The sequence below is a fragment of the Sander vitreus genome, chromosome 18, assembly GCF_031162955.1.
Source record: "Sander vitreus isolate 19-12246 chromosome 18, sanVit1, whole genome shotgun sequence".
Lineage (NCBI taxonomy): Eukaryota > Metazoa > Chordata > Actinopteri > Perciformes > Percidae > Sander > Sander vitreus.
The window spans coordinates 9884989-9907620 of record NC_135872.1 but is presented as its reverse complement, the minus strand read 5'-3'; the positions used below and the strand labels follow the sequence as shown (position 1 = coordinate 9907620).

General features: G+C 41.2%; 1 protein-coding gene across 1 annotated transcript in view; it reads right to left on the bottom strand.

Annotated features, from left to right (window-relative positions):
- Nucleotides 1–22632, bottom strand: part of fut8b (fucosyltransferase 8b (alpha (1,6) fucosyltransferase)) — a 92048-nt gene that overhangs the window by 7308 nt on the left and 62108 nt on the right. Inside the window, exons 3-7 of the mRNA XM_078274901.1 lie at nt 21258–21376; nt 20174–20336; nt 14073–14187; nt 8821–9058; nt 2896–3142 (exon numbers count right to left, since the gene is read on the bottom strand). Of these exons, the coding sequence (XP_078131027.1) occupies nt 2896–3142; nt 8821–9058; nt 14073–14187; nt 20174–20336; nt 21258–21376 (882 nt within the window). The remainder of the gene's footprint in view (nt 1–2895; nt 3143–8820; nt 9059–14072; nt 14188–20173; nt 20337–21257; nt 21377–22632) is intronic.

Here is a 22632-nt window from a genome sequence, read left to right as displayed (position 1 = left end):
TTAACGATCTAAGTGCACGACGTGAAGTGCATGGCGCAGGTGCGTTTAGGGTGTGTCCAAATCCACTTTTGCTAGTTTGACGGCGAAAAAAAGGGTCAAAAGCGTTGTACTTAGTGTCATCATTAATTCAAAGGTGTGTTTTCGGCGTAACATGCAATAAACCAATCAGGCGCATTTGTACCTTGGCGCATTGCTATTATGATGGCAGATTTGCACCGTAATATTTTTATTTGTAATCTTTTGCATGTTTGTGTACTGCTGCACTTCCCTGTGTGTGTGTAACAAGCATAGTGTGCGCGCGCTGTGCACGAGCCTAGGCACATTTTACTAATTTGCTGTTAAAATAATAATAATGAAATGCTGCGCCATTGACTTTAGACCAGGTTTTTGTTGGTCAATGGCGCGATCACTTTCCGCTGCCTCAAGATAGCAATACGCAAAGAATTCACCTGAACACACCTTTGTGTAAGACCAGCATGGCCATGGGCGCAAAGATGGGCGCAGGTGCATTTGCTATTTAAACGACATGGGCGCTGGGCGGGAAATTGACAACTGCGTCAAAGACCCTTGCGTTGGGCTTTGCGCAGCGCTGCGCTGGGTGCAAGATAGGGCCCTAAGCACCACTGTGTCTAGAGCCGTGAGCATGGCTGCAATCTTGTTTTTAAAGACCAAAACCAACTAGAGATGGTCCAATACCATTTTTTGCTTTCCGATACCGATTCCGATACCTGAACTTGCGTATCGGCCGTTACAGAGTACCGATCCGATACCAGTGTGTCATATATTTTATTATGTTTTAAACTGTATACTACTATCCATGTATGGATGTGATATTATTTCTATCTTTGTTGTCGGTCTGGCTCAGGTTAAACTCTTTGGGAAACATGAATGCCACAGAACTTTCTTTTATTCTGCAGTTTGACAGTCAGTTAAAACGGAAAAAGAACATAAATAAACTACTTTGACGTAGATTTTCTTTAGGGCTTTATTACGTGATATCGGATCGGTCCATTAACTCCAATACTTCCCAATACCGATGCCAGCGTTTTAGGCAGTATCGGTATCGGAACATCTCTAAAACCAACCATGTATTGTACCATGTTAGTCGTGTACAATACCTTTTGACTTCTCTCCCTGTCTGTGGCACTCATGCCTATTCGTCACTACTATAAAAATAGGTCTCAAATATATATATATATATATATATATATATATTTAATTTAATAAAAAGGCTAAATAATTTCCTAAAACAGCTGGGCACTGTAACTTTTAGAGAACATTATTCAAACAGGAGTAAATTGTGTATTTCTTGGGACTATTTTCAGCAGAGGATTAATAACAGTGAGTATTTATGGCACCAGGACAGTGTATGTGGGGTCAACTCAAAATAAACTACAGTGCCCATGTTCCTTGTAATAAAGGAACATGTTTGTCATTGCAACAGTGAGGCTCATTTACATATGTGATGTTAATAGGCTTTGGACAACAATGGAGCTCTGTGGCACAAAGGAATAAGATATATCAGGCTTTAACCACACAGACAATAATTATTAGTGGGATAGTCATTGTTGTTTCTGGTCTTTTGATGGAATTTGTTGACAATAAGAAAAATATAGACTATAGCCAGAATTATCCTTTTTATCAACAAAAAATACTGACGATAAAAGAAAAGCTGCCAGGCTATTCATTTTTAATGCGGCCATTAACTCTGTTATAAGCTTCTCTTGCCTCGTCTTGTTCAGTTTTACTGATTTTAAAATCTGTCAGAAATGCTTTTACTTTTCAGCTATTTAATTGCTTTAGCAACAATATCAGATCAGGAGGTCTTCAGCATTTAAAGCTCCATTGTGTAATTTTTTTAGTTGATTCTTAGCAAAAAAACCTTTGTTCTTTCACAAATACGTGCTCATTCACGTGTAATTACTTCCGCCAACTAATCAAAGTATTCTTGTACGCGTAGAATCTGCCATTCAGAATCATTCAGAATACATAGGAGCGACTCGCGCAAATGACGGCAGCCAGGTTGCACCTCCATCTTTAAAATACATTAGCCAAAGTGGGACATACCTCCGCCTTTCACGCTTTTACACTCAGTGGGGCCGTGATGAATGCCAGGGAGGGAGGGGGAGAAGATTACTTGCTACTGCCGGCAGATTTGAAAGCCTGTTGAAAATGGAGGATTGCGCCTATTCCCGAGGACATCTAACTGAGTCGCCAAATAAGTTAAAAAGAGAATTAAAACGACAACGCGACTGGCAAAGCAACAAGACCAAAGAGAAAGTAATATTCAGTTGGTTGTCATATACAATTTCACTGCTAGATGGGAGAAATTCTTACACAATGTAGCTTTAAAGACTTGGATTGGACAAGAGAATGAAAACCCTCATGGGGACGTTAAAATATAAAACAAGGCAGAATCAGACATATCATACCAATGCTATTAGGAAAAACAGAGTGATGAGTAAAGAGTGATGAAATTTCTTTTAATCGAGTCGATTTGCATGAATAGGAGCTGCATGAGTGTAAAGGAGGGAAGTAATGAAAACCTTCCAAGGATAAATAAAGGTAGAAAATTAGCCAAACAAAACACCACCATCAAATTAAGTTACTTTAAATACTATTGTATTAACCTCATATTAACCTCACCCAGAGCAGTGTTTGTATTCCACCACAGCCCTTATGGCTATGTCTTTGTTTTATTCTTCCTATGCCTTCTGTTTGCTTTGATTGTGAAGCACTTTCTACACTTTAATGTAGAGATATGCTATAGTAACAAACTCATTATTATTGAAGTGTTTATAACCACAGAAAAAGGTGAAAACAAAGCCACACACACACACACACACACACACACACACACACACACAAAGAGAAGTGATAGCTGAGTGTCCTTACCCGATGATGGGGTGTTTGAAGCCCAGCTTGGCGGTGGTCTGCTGGATCTCCTTCTCCAGCCATGTCTGTGGGCGCACCAGGTACTTGACAAACTGGGAAACCCACCAGACGGAGGGGTCGCCGTGCAGACGGTGAAGACGCGGGGCCAGGTCCTCAGGGATCGCCAGGGGCAGGTAGGGGGGCCGAGGGTGGAGACTGTCCACGATAGGCAACTCCACAACCTGGACGTCCTTATCGTGGGCCTCTCCTGGATGGTCCAAAGAGGAGCATGTTGAGTTTACACTCGATATTCAACACCTATTCAACATATTTGACAGCACAGCTCAAGAATAGGGCTGTAACGAATGATTATGTTTATTATCATTCACGCAAACATAGTTTCTATTCATAAATAATTTAATTTAAGATATCAGAAACTACAGAAAAATGTTCATCACAGTTTCCCAGAGCCCAAAGTAATGTCTTCAAAGTGCTTGTTTTGTCCGGCAGCAAACGCTCACTTTTCAAAAGCTGAAACCAGCTAATGTTTGGCATTAAGTGATTAATGGATTATCAAAACGAGGTGGCAGATTCATTTTCTACAGATTGGCTAAACATTTCAGCACTACTCAAGTTAAAAACCTGTTTAAGGGTCTTCCTTATCAAAACTGAGGTTCTAAGGGTAGAGGGTATGGCATGATGTACAGATTGTAAAGCCCTTTTTTTAAGCTGTGTAAAAGAAACTGACTTGACTGACTTGGCTTCAGACCTTGTATCGGTAACTCATTTGACTCATTTTTACCGATTAACCTGTTCAGGTAAAAACCTTGCACCTTTTATTGTTTTCTATTTTAAGTATATGGAGTTTGGAGACATGACCAAGTTGATAGTATAGCTTCCTGTCAAATAACAGACAAAACTGATTTACATCTGTGGGTTTGCTGAGCCTTTCAGTGTCTTTTTGTTTTACTGAAATAGCTACTATAAATTATGTTACTCTGTCAAAATAAAATATGATGTGATGCAGTGAGATATTTCAGCATTATTCTTCAGCCCTATTATATTCATTCCTATTCTCGTTCCAGCATGAATCCAAATCCCCCAACCCCATGTGAGTCTAGCTTTTGTGATTGACAGCTGCTCTTTGCCTGTCCTTGCTTAAAGGCCAAGGCAAGCTCCTTTCTATTGAGGCATTGTAGGGCCAGGGGCTGATGGAAGGACCTGGATTGGAGGGGTTTGAGGGGGAAGGGGCTGGTGGTCTGGAATTGGCCCCTTCAGGCTGAGTCCTGCTTGGCAGAAGCCCTGGGCAGAGAGTTGAGCAGAGCTGATTACAAAGGTCACATCTCTGGGCAGAAGAAAGCCCCCCTGCACTGCCAGACCTCCATGCACATCAAGGCCAACTGTCCATTCACAAAAACACATGCATGTACATGATGCACACCTGCATGTGTAAATAAAAGGTGGAAAACACACACACTTACAAGCATGCAATTTGTACAGTATGTACCTACCAACAGAATACTACATGAAAATGCATATGTACAGGGTCTTGTGAACAGAAGGAAAAAAGGTGAGCCAACAACGGCAACTAAAGCGGATCCCAAAAAAAAAAATATATATATATATAAAGAAATCCACATTCACACACACACAAAGACACAAACACACACAAAGAGCCCCAGCTAATCTCATCGCACCAGAAGGGATATGCCTGGCAGACAAAACCTTCACTCTCTTTCAGTCTTAAAACCTGAAGAGTTTTTTGTCCGTGTGTTTGTGTGTGTGTGTGTGTATATGTGTGTGTGTGTGTGTGTGTGTGTGTGTGTGTGTGTGTGTGTGTGTGTGTGTGTAAAACCCTGATTATGCAAAAATGAGTTTGAGGTCCGTGTTCTGTCAGACTAAAGTGGCTTCCCTAACTGCCACAGACAGGCCCTAATACAGCTGCAAACACATCCACAATACACTTCCAAATAAATGGCATAATGAGTCATTAAAAATGGCCTTTCACAGAAAGGGTACATAAAAAAACAAGGACAGAAACAGAGGCTTCAATTTATGTGTGTGTATGCCTGAGCATGAACTGAATATAAATTGGTGGAAGCATTAAATATTGAACAGAAAAAATATTCCCAGGCCTGTCTTTGCTTATATAACAAAATTGGCATGATTCACATAAGGGGGAATGGGCATATTTTGAGGCCTGCACTTCTTGGCACAATGTACAGAGTGCAGTATGTCTGCTTCCCACAGCTACTTAATTAGATCACAAAGCTCTTTTAAATTGCATCACAACTCCAAAGCATCTGCATATGGTTTCTGCATGCGATATGAACGCATATGGGTCTGCACTGACACAAAATTCCTACACTGTATTTTAAGCCTATGATGTATACTAAACCTCATAAATATTTCATAAGATTAACATAGCTATGAAACCAGAGAACCAAGAGTGACACCATCAACACACAAAATGCCCCTCCATTCATAATACATTTGAAACAGAGTTTATGAACTTCGAAAACTCTTGTTCCAGTTTTTACATGGCAGGGAACATTATGTTTCTCCTGCTGCTCTGACTCACTCATAAGGCAGTACTATCTTTACAGAGAACCTCAAAGGAATACACTCTCTTTGGCAAATTAGCTCTTTGATCAACGAACCATTGTTCCACAAGAAGACTGGTTTCCCCTTTGTGTGTTCAGAATTGAGTCTGTTATACCAGGCCTGCAAGATGGTGTTAAGCTCTCTCATGCTGTCCATTGAACGTAAAAGTAGTAAAACAGCAACATGCACCAGTGGGTTAATAGACAGAAGGGCTGGTTCTGAAACCCACCATTACTTTCTTTGGTACTTAGAGAAATGTGTCTGAGCGCCGAGAATCTAAAAATGCCAAGTGTTAAAAACTGCTATTGAAGGTCTGATTATATTTGTAGTCATAGCTCCAAACTAAAACCAGATTTTTGCCAATTTTAGACTGTTTTAATCTGGCAAAGGTTTTGTACAGCTGCTTGTAGCACAAGTATCCAGTTTCTAATCCCAAGAGAGAGACAACATGGGTCAACCTTTATCAATATTTCCATTACATCATCGTAATCTAATAAGAAGTGAAACTTGAGTGTTGTATCTGTACTAGTAAAAGAAATTCAAATAATGTTCAGCCCTTAAAGAGGGACAGGCCACTGGGTGAGACCAATTTGTATCAATATTCTAATTATATGATGATAATCTAATAACAGGTATACTTTTTCTCATTCACTTGAATGGGAAAGCGTGTCCAAACGTTTGACTGGTACCGTCACTTGTTTTCTCTGCTCAATTATTATCTTCTTCTGGCACAAAGCAAATCATAGAGGGGTACCTTGTATGATTACTTTAATGTGGATTTTCTTGTAATGTTTTGTTTTTCCCACTTCCCATTGGAGGGAAGAAAATCAGCAGGTCCCATAAAGACGTTATAACTATCTTTGATTTCCCCCCCAAGCTATATGTTTTCAAGACAGAAATACCCTGTCACAGATGCATATATCATGCTTCCTCTCTCTGTCTATAAATGACTCGCATCCTAGGGGAAACACTCAGAAGGAAGTGGGCTGACCTTGTAAAGATAAATGAGGAAAGGTGGTAATCTGGTACGGCTGCGACATAAAATACTAACTATGTCAATTTCCCACAAGGTTAGGCACACAATACAAATAATTGCTAAGTATAGATAACTAAAAGCAGTATGCTCATCACATTTCTAATTGAAGATGACCACCAGGATTGGTGGCATTTAACACAAAATGATAAAGCAGAGATAAGGTTTCAGGATTAACACAATTAGAAAAGTTTAGTACATTCAAATGCTTTAATTGTACTGGGCTGGCATCTGCTGAGAAATATTCAATGCATATCTACTTATTAATCCAAGGTTTTAGCATCCCTTCTGGTCCAGTGCCCCAAGGAATGTTATTGCTTGCACTGTTAACAAAAACAGGCATGCCCACAGGCGCAGCCAAGTACCCAATAGGCTTACATTAGCTATGCCTAGCTAGTTAGCTGGCTTGGTCAAAAGAAAATACTGCCTCTGCAAATTACAAGACTTGATAAGTATACAAATTCAGAATGCCAAAAGGCCTGGGGAGTGGCGTTTGTAGTGAATTTGCTGCAAGCAGCCAGATGGCATTTATGGATCTATAGGAGGCTGTTTGTAGGACAGACACCAGAGAAAGACATTAGATAGTGGAAAAGGACACATGAAAGGCATGAGAATAAGAAAGGGAACGCGCTAGGAGAGCAGGAGATAAGAAGGGAGAGCACAAGTCAAATGAAGTGATAGGAGAACAATATAGAGCTGAAAGGATACAGTGATGAGAACAAGAAAGCAATGAGAGAAGTGCAGGCACAGTCTCATAGTACAACCTCCAAATCATCACTGATTCTCATTAACAAATGCTTTGGTTTTTCTCATCTTAACAGAGGCAAACACACCCATACTTTAGGATTATCCATTAACCATATCAAAATCACAATTTTGACTCATCCTATATGTAATCTCATTCGTAAATGATTCTGCTGCTTGTGCAAACAAGCCCCCCAAACAAGCACATCGATCTTCCGTCTAACGTATTCTGGTACCAGGTATACATATGAACTACCTTATGCTTCAACATGGCGTTCATTATGGACAGTCAGCGACTGGCGCAGAATTCTAATAACACACATAAATAACAAGAAAAAAAGGTCTAGAGCCACGCTAGTAGCTCTGTGAGGCTGTACTTGAGGAGGTACAGCGGTGCTTTGAGCTCAATTTCATTGTCAGCATGCTGCTCTAAATGAAAATGCTGACATGCTGATGTTTTGCAGGTATAATGTATAATATCATGTTCACCATCTTAATTCAGTGTTAAGTCAGGGAATCACCAAAATCAGTAGAATTCAAAATCCCCTCCCAAGCCTGGCTCACCAAGAGGTCCCCTGTTTCAAGATTCATCAAGGCTGCAGTAGCCCTCTGACAAACATCACAAGGCTGTGTTGGTGTAGGGGTGTTGCTACAGATACCGGTGAGAACGTGAAATAGAAACCAGGAAGTACGGTTTGAAGGCTGATTACATGCCAAGACCCTGAATAGATGTTCACACTCCTTTGGGGCCCCCACTGACCTTCCTTAATAAAAAAATAAATACAAAAATGTTATATTTATGGCTTAATACTCAAGATATTTGATTGATTCATACACAACAATTGCTCAAGAGTAGAGTAGTTGCTCAGGGGGCTGTCAGTTCAACTAGATTTTCACTTCCAAGCATTAAGGCAAGCACAGATTTCTCATTGAATGCTAGATTAAATGTTGATGTCAAAGTCGATTTTCGGCAGGGAAATGTTTAGGTTGCACAAGACAAGCTTTTAATGTGAAAATATGAGGCCCTTAAGACGGTCTATGCAACGACCTGGGGCTGCAAGAGAAATGGATGCAGTCTTTCTCAGATTAAGACTCCATACATTTGCTGTTGTGGACAGTCCACGATAGATATTCTCAGTGTACAGGAAATGATGAATCAAAACTGTGCAGGGAGTTAACAATTAATGGACAACACAATTTCCTATAGGTCAGAGGAGCAGGCTGTTTACTGAAATCAAGTCACAGGATTTCTTGGCAATGAAACCTTTGAACAGTAACTTGCTGCTGCTACATTGGCTGCCAAAGTGCTTTAACAGGAATTGCACAGTCGTGCTTAGCCAGGGAATTCACACTTTGTTTTCGCTGTAGCAGCACAAAAGAGAGGTCTGGCAGACCCTATCTTTTAGCAGAGATAGACCAAAAAACAGCCAGGGTTATTTGATTATTAAGCAACCAATCACAGTCATTTGCAGGCAGCACTGAGGCTATGTGAGGCTGTGTGCAGCTCACAATGGTGCTGGTATGTGTGTGTGTGTGTGTGTGTGTGTGGGGGTGTGTGTACCTACCTGACCAGTGTCCAGTGGTGGCCCCAGAGCGGTCGGTGCAGGTGTTACTGACAGGCAGGAAGACGGTCTCCCAGCCGCCGGGGGCGTAGCGCCAGTTGTGGGACTCCAGGATGAGCGTGCGTTGGGTGCCATAAGCGATCATGAAGCAGTAGACAACATGGTGGAGCTGGCAGCCATAACCACAGCCCTTATTAATGTTACACACCAGCTTCCTCGCCTTACTGCAGTCTGGGGGGTTCTGGGAGGAAAAGAGAAAGGAATGTTTCAACACTTTTTATTGCTTGACCTTCTTGTATCGCTCAAAGCCCTGCTCTCTGACTTGTAATAACACATGACTGATATTGTTTTCTTTGTTCCTTTTGCCTGTCTGTCTCACACTCCATTCCGGACTAATTGTATACCTGTTCACTCTTTTTCTCGGTTTGCCTCGGTTAATAGTTAAAGGATAAAACTGGTGATGTTCTATATTTTTACATTTTATGGTAACAAGTATTGTCTTGGTAGACAAAGCCTGTTTGAGTAACATTTACTAGAAATTACTAAGCCACAGCAAAAAAAAAGGATTTGTGACCAGCTTTTTAAGATTTAAGTTGTCAGTAGGAACTAATGGGCTTGGGGCTGAGTGCCAATGAGGATGGGGGGGGAGAGATTATTGAGGGATGGGACTAACTCTCAATAAGATAAATAAAGAAAATCACCATCCTCATCCTTTAATATCTCTTCCTCCTTTATCTCCCTTTTGTTGTTCTTGCATTCTCTCATTCACTGCCCCTTTTTGCTTCCTGTTCTTTTCCCCGTCTTTTTCTTACTCTCATTCTCATTATTTTCCCCTCTCCCCCCTTTCTCTCTCTCTCTCTATGTTCTTATGCTCTGATACTTCCCCCCCCCTCCTCCTTTTCCTACTCTCTCTTTTATTCCCTGTCTCACTCTCATTCCTCATCTCATAAATTAGCTTCAATATCATACACACTCTGAGGGAAGGAATACCAAATAAGAGGCGCTGGGGGGAAGAAACAAGGACTTCTCTTTTTTCCATAAAAAAACAGGGAAACCAACAGAGTCACACATGCTGTGTTGTCGATGTGTCGCCGGGCGGTTTGTGATTTGCTCGGCAGCCGGTCTGATCGAATCTGCAACGCTTGTGCCAACCAGCTTCCTAAACAGCAATTACGGGCTGATGAGAGTGTTTTCCTCATTAGGCTGCTGCAGCTGTGGATGGTTCACAGTAATCAGGCCGCGCGGCACCCACCAGCTAGCAGAGTACAGCAGCCATGGAGCTGACAACAAACCACACAGGTATTTCCCTGGAGTTACAGGATGCCGGTTCATTACTAGCTCCATAGGTGTAAGCTACGTTACTGTGCTAATAATCTACATCTAGATCAATATGTGGCATGAGCCATGTGGCGTAGAGGCCACCATTAGATCCCTGGTTGATAGTGATGAGGCTGGAATGACTCCGAAACACTGAGAGACTCGGTTCAAGGATAATGACGGCAGATGCGTGCACAAAGGCAGTATCTGAGTACCGCTCTGTACTGTATGTTAAGTGCCTGTTTAAATGGTGAGCTTTTCAAGTGTCAAACATAGAGGCCGTTGCAGAGTGATTCAGTTCAGAGAAACCACAGTGATATTGTTTATGTAGGAAATATGGCTGAGAACAACTGGATAAGATAAATAGTATGTCAAGCTCAGGTAATTATCCACTGTGATGTCCATATTCCAAAAAACAGAGTGGAAGATGAAAAGAAGCTGTGCACACTTGAAGATATCTGAAGTAAAACTCCACTACATTTTGTTACTCTGTTGCCAGCAGATCTACACAATATCCAGCTCATTAAAGTCTCTGCATTTTCCTTAATGGAGGCCTTTAGAGGAAAACCACCTGTAGTGTTGTGACACTTTTTTTTTGCTTTAAGAAGCAACAGTGTGTCATTTAGAAGGAGCAGGTAGTTAGCGTGAGTACTAGGCGTGGGCGGTCGCTTATATTTTCAAATCATCCAATCATGGTTACTCGAGATCGCTGATATGCGATCTGATCCCCAGTCTGACAGGCTGGCTACATTGAACACGTAATTGGACACAACATTATTCATATGCTACACCGGCCTGGCTGACAAGCAGCTGTATTGCTACATTTGCGTTTGACGATGCTTCTGTGTTGCTGATAGCGTCTAGTTCACTCAAACACTCACAGCTCTCTCCCGCTTTTAGCGACTTTCTCGCTAATCCCACAGTTGTTTACACGTTATTAGCTCTGTTAGGTGCTTAAGTTTAGCAGTTAGTGATGGCTTCTCTCATTCACTCTCCTACTCTCTGTTGATCGGTGTGTCAAATGTTAGCTATTTCTCTGCCTCCTACAGCATATTGATAATTTTACATGTAATAGCTGTAGTTTATTTGCCGTGTGGGAGGCAAAGCTCCACACCGGGGAAATTCAATCATTAATGTTAGCTGCTCTAACTTAGTAGTTACTGTCTGAAAGAAGCATAGCCCATCAGATGTCCGATCCACGGAAAAGAGATGGAAAACAGGTTTATAATTAACATTTAGGATTTAAAATTCACCCATCACTCCTGGTGAATAATGTGGCTCAGTGAGCGGACTTACAGCTCACCAGAAACCTCTCTAAATGAACAGTAGGGCGCAGATAGTAAGCTAGTTCAAATTGCTTTAATATAGGCGTTGAAAAAAAACAAAAAACAATCGCCAATCATCTCTTCAATCGATATTTATCTGATCACCAATCGGCACAAGCATAGTGAGTACTTACATCCACAGTGATTGAGCTGACAAAGAGGTCCACCGAGAAAAAACTCAAATGTTATCATCTCAAGAAGACATTTTTCATCAGTTTTTATGTTTTCAGAAAAAAATATATTTTGGGAAACAGTTTTGGTACTATTACTGATGGCAATGTTTCTCAGCAATATCCATTTAATGTTTTGCATTCTGTAATTGCCTCTTTGTATAGTTAATTTTTGCTGAGCTCATCTTTCCCACTATTGGATTCAAATTGTGTACCTACACACAAGGGATTCACAGAAAAGGATGCGCACTGGACAAGATGTGGAAAACAAAAGCCAGTGCAATGCACGCATTTAAATGCAGAAGACAACATTTGATCATAGGTTCACACTTTTACTGTGCCACAATGTTGCCTGTGTGTGTTGAATGCTTTCACTCCACATTTCACTCTCTCATTTCTCTCGGCAGATCAGCTTCAAATGGAACTCTGGGATGTGTATTATCAACACGAACTTTGCATTTAGTAAGGCCTATGCTTTAATATGAATGTATTTTAAACACCCATCCTTTGTATCAACTGTTGTAACCTTACTGTTATATAACAAGTAAGTTGCCAGTAAGTCTGATACTCAAGTATTTTTCTAGACTTTTCAAATGCGTCATACCCTCAGTAACCACCGGTGTCGCCAAATCAACCAGGACTAAAATCTTAAAGCTCCAAAAACTATTTTTAACAAGCTGTAAACACAACACTAGTCAGGTTTCCATCCAAATGTATCGTAAAAGATAGGCAAAAGAATACTTTCCATCCTGTACCATTATGTGGTTATTGGTTCATCGAGATAAGCAGAAGGTGGCTTTGATTCCATTATACTGCAGAAAAAGAGGGTGCAACAAGATGACGTGATTAAAAGAGCACCAGTCAAAGCCCAAACAGTGAAAAACAATGTAGAAAGCTTGATTGAAATATGACATTTCTGTTTGTTTCATCCCCCTTGCCCTTGCTCTCTCTCTGTTCATCATTCACAAGAATTAGCTAGCGCACTAAGAAAGTAGTGGAGCCTCTCCTCTCGCTGTAGCGGAATTCGAGTTGCTGCAACACCTAAGGTCCCTGACAGCAGTGAGACTGAACAAAAACAGTAACGTTGTAGAGCTGAGGGGAACTGCCTGAGTCAGCTGATAATTCTCTAAGAGTTCATAAATTTGACCATCCTCTTCACACACAATATAAAAATACTGATTATAGCTGCTTTAAGGATTATAACTTTAAGGTACTGGACACGTTTGTTGAGTGACATTGTGATCTTTAGGAAATGCAGTGCAGAAACGGAAAAGATTGAAAAAAAAAAAAAAACACGATTTTTGTCACTACCAATTATAACCAGCATATAAAGGCTCACAGTGCAAAAATAGATGAAAAGCGTGTCCAACAGAAATACATCTGAAGAAGCCAGCCATGATCACCGAATGTTGTGAGTGGACAGATGGAGCAGACGCAGAGATGGAGTTAGTCAAACCAGCACTGAAGGGAGAGGCTGGTGCGGGTGGCAAAGACAGCATGATAGGAGGGTGGAGTCTGTCACTGTGTGTACATATAGATGTGTGAGTGTATGTGAGAGAGAAAGCAACGCACACACACACACACACACACACACACACACACACACACACAGGGCAACTCACTGCATAAGAGTGTGTGCATCAATCTTGTGGCTGTGCGTTGTGTGTGTGTGTGCCGCAATTGCTTGCGTAGGTGTGGGTGAATCCATCTGTGCACGACTCGGTGTGTGTGTGTGATGAATTAGTGACGGCAGCTGGTGGAGCGGTGTGATCCCTCAGCGGTGGTGACAGCAGCTGTTAGTGGTGCCGTCTCCGCCCAGCCAGACTGACTGGGTCCTCTTCATCAAACACACCGGCTCATTAATGCTGCAGGGCCCGGTGCCGCGGCGCACCACCCCACCCGGGAACCTAGCAGCACCAGAGATGGGGGAGGGGAGCAGAGCTGCTGGGGTTGATTGGATGTGTCATGGGTCCCAGGTTGTGTGTGTAGCTCTATGCATATCTGCATCTACCTCAGCCTGAGTAAATATGTGTGTGTCTGTCTTTGTACAGTGTAGACGTTTTTTGCATTTCTGCATATGTGTGTCTGCCGATCTGTCATTTTGCAAATCTGTATGTGTGTCTGTGTTTGTGTGTGTCACTAAACTGCTGACAAGCAACAGGAATTCTGCTTGTCAGATCCGACTGCTGAGACAGTCTGCTATCACACCCCCTCACCTGCTCCTCGTGGAAACTGATGCCGACAGTTATGGATGGTGCAAATGAGACAAGCAAGTGTGAAAGATGTCCTAAAAAACGCATATACGCAGTCGTACCTGTGAGAGACCCATTCGTATAAATGCTTACCGTGTATTTGTGTGTACATGTAGGTGTGTATATGACACTGTGTGTGAGTGCGAGAGTGCAAGGCCAGTTGGCTGAGCAGCAGGTGGGTCTGTAGATACCTGTAGGTAGGTGATTCTGTTCTGGACCAGATCCGACAGGTCTTTAGCTTCCTTTATTCTCCACTCGCCCACTCCGTCTGCCTGGCTGAGGTAGTACAAGTCTGTCATGATGGACCTGCAGACACATACACATTTCAAAACTTTAATTATGTATGTATTATAATGAGCTGAACAGAGACACTGATTGCTACAAACTCTGTTGGGAATGTTTTAACGTTTGTAATACAACGTGCAAATGTCCTTAAATAACCCATCGACAACTCTGTCATGTCTTGCTTTGTAAAGCGCTTCATTCCCATGATAGCAGCCATTTTAAATGTGTGGCAATGATTCAACAACAAGTTCATGGTCATGACGCAGTTAAAACTTGTTTGACTTACAGATCCAGTCAGTTCCTGTTAGTCCATATCAACGACGTTTCATTTACGGGATAGTTCCGGTGCTGTCGGAAGTTGCAGTTTTCTCCTATCCAGGAATGTTGTGTTCACTTGCCAGACCTTCCTCTGCAGCGCTGTGGAGAAGGTCTGGCAATGCGAGACTAGTTCCTGGTAGACCCGATCAGGGACCTGGATCTTCTTTCTCTATTTGGCTCTGTTTGGGTCAACTGCATTTTTGATCGTGTCTGGTTCACGCTGCCTCCTGCTCCTTTCAGATCGGGTCTTTTTTCTTTTTTTTTTTTAACTAATATATTAATGTTGTGCTCAGGTATGTTTTCCAGGTGTCCATTTCAGATCGGCTACAAAATAATGAAAATATTTGCTAGTTGTACCAACTAGAACATAGAGCAAATCAATCAGCAGGATTGTTTTACAGGATTTATGCATCAACGTGATGACGTACAGTTACTGAATTTTTCAGTTATCTAGTTCACTGGATCAAACAAAAACAGCCAGTTTCTAAACTGTTTATAGAAAGACAATTTACAATAGCACGATATATCTATATGAAAATATAAAAAGACGTATACTGTCCATATCAATACTGCCCACCCCTACTTAAATATGCAGACGAGTTTTGTCAACATGAGCTTGACTAAGTGAACTTGCATATTTTATACATGTCGCATTACATACTTGCATATCTTGTCTGTGACCTTACTTTTAGTCCAGATAGGATGCTTACTTACTTACTCTGCACAGAAATTCTCCTCAACAAAACGTACAGCCAGATGATAGCAAACTACCGAATCATGTGACTGTGTTCTCCAGCAGGAAGATTGCGAGACCAAACCCTTCGCCTACAAAAGTCCCTACAACATGACGTAGGGCTTTAGATAGAACATCCACTAGACAGCATATGTTAATAGTTGGTGTGTTTAACATTACAGAGGCTCATCATGGTTTCAGAATGTTTCAAGTGTTGTTGTGTCAAGCTGACTGATGACAACAACGTCTTTCTGGTTGTTTAGCTCGTTTTTGGATTAAGTCTGCCATCTGCAAAGCCTCTGACAGCGAATTTGTGCCATGTCACACACCGCCAACTATTGTGACCATCCACTTACAAACATGCCCAAGAGCTCTGATTCTTGCAGCTAAGGGGAGATATAAACACATCACACACTCACACACACACACACTAGCAAGCTTCATTTATTACTCACTTCTTTGACCTAAATCAGTCACATCCTGTGTGACTGAAAGTTATTTTGCATATATTCAGTAGTGCATGCAAAGACACACACACACACACACACACACACACACACACACACATAAATGCAACATGTCCCATTTCAGCAGTGTGGCAGGGTGAATAGTGCATTTTTCTACAAATAAGACAGTATCATTACTCATTGTCCCATTTTGAAGCTGGAACCACAATGTGTGCACGGATGTCAAACTCTCTTCCAGAAACGCACGGGGGAGCAATCACCAACTCTCTGTGGGAAGGAAAAGCTAACCTGATTGGCCGCAAAACTTAACAAGAAGGAATCGACAGACAAGCCCTGAGGAATTTGGCAGCAAGACAGGGGTACACCACACCGCCGTGATGTCCCTATGCATCGGGGGGGTGTATGCTCTTATGTGTGTTTAAATGTGTGAAGCTTGTGGGCTTCCCCAGTGCTTCTGATTGGCTGCAGCCGCTGGGCTTGGCAGCAGAGCACAGCTTTTCTGAGTACTGATGCTGCACCAACGAGAGAGCTTTTACAAGGTTTCAGGCTTACATTACAGCATGAATATCACCAGGCCAGGTAAGCCAGAGGATAGGCAGAAGGGAGGGAAGAGAAATGATACTCTTTCACTGGCCTATAGGCCCATAGCAAGCTCTTCTATGACACAAAGTGAGCCATTTGGTGGGAACTGAACAGTGAGTTTACCCTATTTGACACTGAGCCCTTAAAATGGGTTGATTTCCCATCATTCCTTGTTTCCCCTCCAACACAACAGTTTCAGCCATAGTGTCCTGTCCATCCTGTTGCATCAATGATCAGTGTTTTACACTATTTTGGGTTTTTGGGATTCACCCTTAGATTGAATTGTTACACAGTTTATGTCTATCATACTTTTGGGAGGTGATTCTTCTTAAGTTTTCTTTGTGTTTCTCTTCTTTGGGTTAGGTATACAAATTACTGCAAATATGTTTAAGTTGATCATGTTAGTTTATTGATTTCAGTTTCAATTTTGGGTTTTTAGTGAGACCTTTATTTTCTAAAGATACAGTGATACAAGTTCAGGCTACACATTGCATTTCTTTGCAGCATGTACAGTTCTGTGTAATACAATTTATAAATACATCCCTAAATATCTCAAACATGTTGTAATTATTATCTACACAGTCACTTTTCTCTGCCCAAAATTCAATATTTCATTCGTAATATGCTTTACTTAGTTTATAGATTAGATTAGAGTATTAGATACTATTACATAGTAGAGAGCAAGTTAAAGAGTAATTAGAGCTGCAATGATTGTCGATTAATTGATGAACAAAAAAGGAATTTGTAACACTTAGGATTTTTAATTAGTCGTTTAAGTCATTTTTTCAAGTAAAACTGGCAAAGATTCACTGCTTTCAGCATAATATATAGCTTTGGACTTTTGGTTGGATACAATTATATATTAAGATATTTGAAAACATCACCATTAGCTCTGGGAATGGTATAGACTAAATTATTAATCGGAAAAATAATCAGCACACTAATCAATAATGAAAATAATCAATAGCAGATTTAAAGTGGAGTTAAAAATTATAATAAGAATAATAATCTCTCCTCATTGTCCATTTGTTACCTCTTCTAGAGCTTTCAACCACAACGCATAATCTCCATCAGCAGATGGAATTTGACCAGTTGTCATGGAAATATACGTAGATGTTTAAAACTTTTTTCCTGAGTGCTTCAAGTACCTTCTAACTTTGAAACTCAATAAGATTTTTTCAGGTCATTTTTAACTGAGACTTGGTATCAAGATACACTGTGATGTGGCGGTTTACTACAGTATATGTTACTGATACACAGGCACCAGTATGGTGATGCACTCTTTTGTGATGCAGAGGTGTTGATTTCCCGTTTCCGACATTTGAACTTCAATTTGTTGTGATTTCTGCAAACTTTTACGGCGTTTCATTTCAGCTGTCTCTGAAACTAACAGCTCTTCATAACGCAGCGATGATTTTCATTGGGAGAGCAGGTAAGTAATTGCATACTTTTTTTTAATGTACTACATTTCTCTTTTACTTGGGAAGTATAACAGACAAGGACCTTACCCACTTCCTGAGCAGAATTTAAATGAGGAAGCCGTGCATTTATACGAGTCAAACGTTTCATTGCTCTTTCCACCTCTGCCCCTATCTGTGCTGGCTCTCCCAGCCTTTGCCTTCAGCACATAGAAACAAAGCAGGGGGGCTTAGATGTAGAGTGAATGCATATGAAAGTCTGTGACTGTATGTGTGTGTGTACATGCATGCCTGTGTGTATAGGGTGAGGAATCAGTCTTTGGAAAGCTGCTTAGGTAGCAATGACTAAACAATGGGCCCTGTAAGCCACTTCAGCAGGATTACAATGAACACCTTGGCTAAGTAACATCGGGCCTTTCTTCATTCAGCTGTGTGGAAGCCATCCACATGACAGAGAGAGTGTATCTATGACCTTTGCCCTTTGTTTCTCAGCAACCACTGCCAGTGCTGCTTTCAAGTTCTCCTGTCAAAAGCGTCAACTTTTGACATCATGAGTAGGCAGAGCCATGAGCACCGCCAACTAGGGCTGCAGCTATCGATTATTTTAGTAATTGAGTATTCTACTGATTATTCCATCGCTTAATCGAGTAATCGGATAAGAAATACTTTTGTTTTATTGAAGAGCAATAATAAACAATAGTTTGGTTTAATTTTTGGAAAAAGCTACATTTTTACATTGCTTACAATATCATCTCTCAAAAAACTAAACATTAAGTGCATTTAAGTGCCATATTACATTGTTTCTAAAGAAAACATTTTCTGAAATGCAATAACAACCTCACACTAAGGAATACATTAAACATACATAAACATGACCTTAAGTTGTGCAACTTAACTTTCAGAACTACAAGTTTCAACCTGAGACTGATCTTTATATAGGCCTATATGTAAATATTAGTTATACTCAACCTATTTTCATTCATATATTTGATTACAATGTCACACAGCTCTGTTACACTTGTGCTAGTAGATCGTTGATCAGCTGTTTCTCTGTGAAGAGAGAGAGTGAGAGAGAGTGGTGCGCAACAATCAGCTGTTTTTCCAAAGGGATAGTCAACAAGTTGGCTACATATTTTTGTAGTTGTTGTGTTTGGTGTAGTTTCATCGTCCATACGACTCTGTGATTTACTTTTGTCGGGTCCGCTTCGTGGAATGGAGGAAAAAGTTAGAGTCAATGTTTTCTGTTGAGATGCTGAAGCATTGACGTTGGGCTATTATTGTGGTAAGCTAGTTTGATTTTGCAGTAGACACACTGTACAGAGTTTTCGTTTTAATTACGTTTGAACTGAAACTTTGGACACTTTCTGTCGTTTTCTCCAGCCTGTAAAAGTTACTTAAATAATGAATCAGTTATCAAAATGGTTCATTCTTTGTCAATTCAATCTGCCTTTTCCATTCAGGTTCTGAGACACTCATAACTGGCAAGTGTGAAGTGTCAAGCTTTCAGTTTTACTTTGAAATCATCATCAGAAGGATGTAGGAACACCCAATTTATAAAAAGGGCTGGTAGGCCTACTCTTATAAATGTTTCAAACCTATTGCTGATGCAATACCTGAGTTTCAATACTAATACTTACTTACCTCAAAGTAGCCAAAGTTCCTAAATGTTACATTTGTCTAAATGCAAGGAAGAAGTAAAGTAAACGAAATAAAAAATGTAATCAAACATCGAATGTCAACTTTTGGTACTTGACAGTTCGATAATCTACGATTGCTTTTTGGTCGACACCAATTAAGTATTGAGGTTCAATACCCAGGCCTGTATATACCAGGTGGGCCAGCTGATTGCTCAGTAATATCAGTTAGATAGGCTAATGGAGTCACAGACCTAGATATTAGTGATGTGTGAGAACATCGGTAGGGTTTACATTTACCAAAAGGTAAAATCCTGAAGGAATAAGAGTCCCAATACTTGATGGGAGTGTGTTAAGTTGAAGAAACAACACACAGAGAAGAAAAACAAACAATCACACTCACATCTATGGGCATGTTTGAGTTTCAAATTCACCAAATGTGCATGACTTTTTACTTGGGGAGGAAACCGTGACAAACATAAGAAGAACATGCAAACTCCACACAGAAAAGCCCCGTCAGCCAGGTCTGCTTCAACCTCCTTCGTGTGACAGTGTAATTCATTGAGACACTGCCCCAATAACAACAGTCAGCCACATATGTAATGGCTTTCTTACAATTTGGAACATTTTGACATCACCACTTTAAGATAATTTTTTGGGGCTTTTTCCTTTGTTATAGTGACGGTGGATAGACAGGAAAGGGGGAGAGAGATGGGGGATGACAAGCAGCAAAAGGCCGCAGGTCGGATTCGAACCCGGGCCGCTGCAGGACTCAGCCAACATGGGGCACACGCTCTTACTGGGTGAGCTAGAGGACACCCTGACATTTCCACTTTGAAGAAACTACATACTAACCTCTCCTGGTGTCCCAGGTCCTGCAGGAGCGTGTCGGCGTACTTCTGCCTCTCGCTGAGCTCGGCGTTGGCCAATTTCTTCACCTCGCTGCGAACAAAGTACCAGAACTCCTTAACACCGTTCTCCACCGTCCTCCGCAGTTCCTCCTGAGTGGGCCCTGGGCCTGGGGGGGGGGGAGGCAGAGATAGGAAAGGATGCCAGGTCTTAAGGAATGTTTGAGCATTAGATTACATGAGTCTAAACAGGCTAATGGCACAAACCAAGCTTTCGGAATATAACCATTAAAATATTCTTCTTTTATTCTTTGTCCCTTGGTGTTGCTTTGACCTAAATAAGGAGCACTTGATCACTTTATTTTGTGCGTCGTGGCCCTCTCTCATGTCTTTTCCCACACAGTTCTACCAACAGGAAGGAACTCTATACCCCAACTGAGCCAAACAATGTGAGGTAACCCACATGGATAACACAGCTGACTGCTCTGGTTTCTGCGGAGAGAAACAAAAAACTAAACAATCCAGGAACGGGAAGGACAGCCTCAAGCGTCAAGAAGGAGGAGGTGGTGGTGAGGGAAAATCTCTTTTCTTCTACCTTCCTATGTTGCACTCTCTCTTTTCTCCTCACTCTCTCCCTGGGTGGAGGGTATTTTTAGCTTTTTCCTCCCCTGCGGCAAGATGGAAAGGCTGACCCCTTGCTGCCCTCTACGCTCACATGTCCTTTATTTTCTCTCTGTCTGTCTGTCTTTTCTCTCCTCTCCCATTCTGCCATCGGGCGGCTTCCACTTCATTCACACTTTTCCCCGCTCACTTGACAGCTTTCATGCCCCTCTGACCACTGCTTAGAGTGGCAAATACACAAATAACCCTGCCCATCCGACGGCACAGCTCTGCCGTCATCGCTCCTGAGCTACAGCAGGTTTAACGCCGGACACGTCTGAGATTCTCGCTGCAGGTGTAAGCTCACATGAGACGTTGACTGGTTTCCACCATATATAGTCAAGACTGGTGCGGACATTCAAAATCAATCCTTTCCCAGCTCTGTGCCAAATCCTTCCCTGCAAACCTTTACATGGCCCTGCCCTGCTTACCATCTCCAGTGAGTTTCTGGAAGCTGTGGATCTTCTGTTTGGCTCTGGTTAGCTGGTCCTCCAGGGAGCGCAGTCTCCCTGCAGCGAGGGACCCGGCTTCTGCCTGACCCTCTGGTATCCTTGGGGAGAAAAACACAAGGAGAGGATGTAATGGGTGAGCATGGGAGCATGTGTACAATGAGAGAAGAAACACGGCGCAAAAATGTCTTACTCTGCAGAAATCCCCTGCTGAAATGGTATAACTTTATCTCAGTAAAAGTCTAATTAGAAAAAAAGTACTCAGTGTAGTGTGTAAATAAAAGTAAATCATTTCATTTTTCAAATAAGCTATCAGTCTTTACTCAATTACTCAATTAAGAAAAAAAGAAAGAAAGAAAAAAGAAAGACAAATCATGCCCATAAGTTTCCAAAGCCCAAGTTGCAATTCACTTTACTTACTTTGCTAAATTCCTTAAAAAACAATCATTAAAATTGTCAATTGCTGACTAAGCAAATGGTTCAGCACTCACTTCATGTAAAACTACTGGATAACGTGTTATTAAACGTGATCTGTCCAAAGCAATGCAAACTAGACAGGAGACTGAATTTCTGCTTCACTTATTTTGATCTGGCAACACCATGGATGAATTATCTTGAGACATACATCGTTTTTAAGTGGGCTGCAGATTAGATGATTGACAGTTTTCTCCCTCACTTAGACTTCAACAGCAACCATTCCTACACCTGACTGGATGACCACACCACTCACTTCAAATTCCTCTCCCACCATCAACCAAAATCAGCCTCTGAATAAAATATTTCAAGAAATAGTGCAGGCCACACATTTGCGGGATTCTGCTTCATTTTATATTTGCAGCACCTAGTTTTAATAGTCATTAACGACGTGCAGGGGTTTGGAGAAGCAGTGTTAAGGTTTAATACATGAGTCGAAATAGACTTAGATAGAATTAACTTTTAACAAATTCCAAAAAACACAATGACATCAAAGCTATTACAGTGCAGTCAACAGATTAAACATAATTTGTTGCTGTCCTTTGACCATTTAACAACAGCCAAACTGGAAATCCCCTTACATTATTGTACGTACTGTATGCCGATTGGTGCTGCAGTGGCCAATGTGAGCATGCATGACTGAGATTTGTGCTCAAAAGCATCATATTTAAAGAGCGTGGCAAATTAACAGCTGATAATCTTGCTAACTGCTCATTATAGTTGAAATGATGTTTGGGCAGTCTTTCAGTCCATTTAACACATTGCACATTATAATAATTAATAAGCTATTTTCAAATGCATATATGTAAATGGTCTGTGTTAAAAAGTGTATGTTTCCAGTGTCAATTATGGCTCCCTAATAAATAAAAATATATAAATAAAC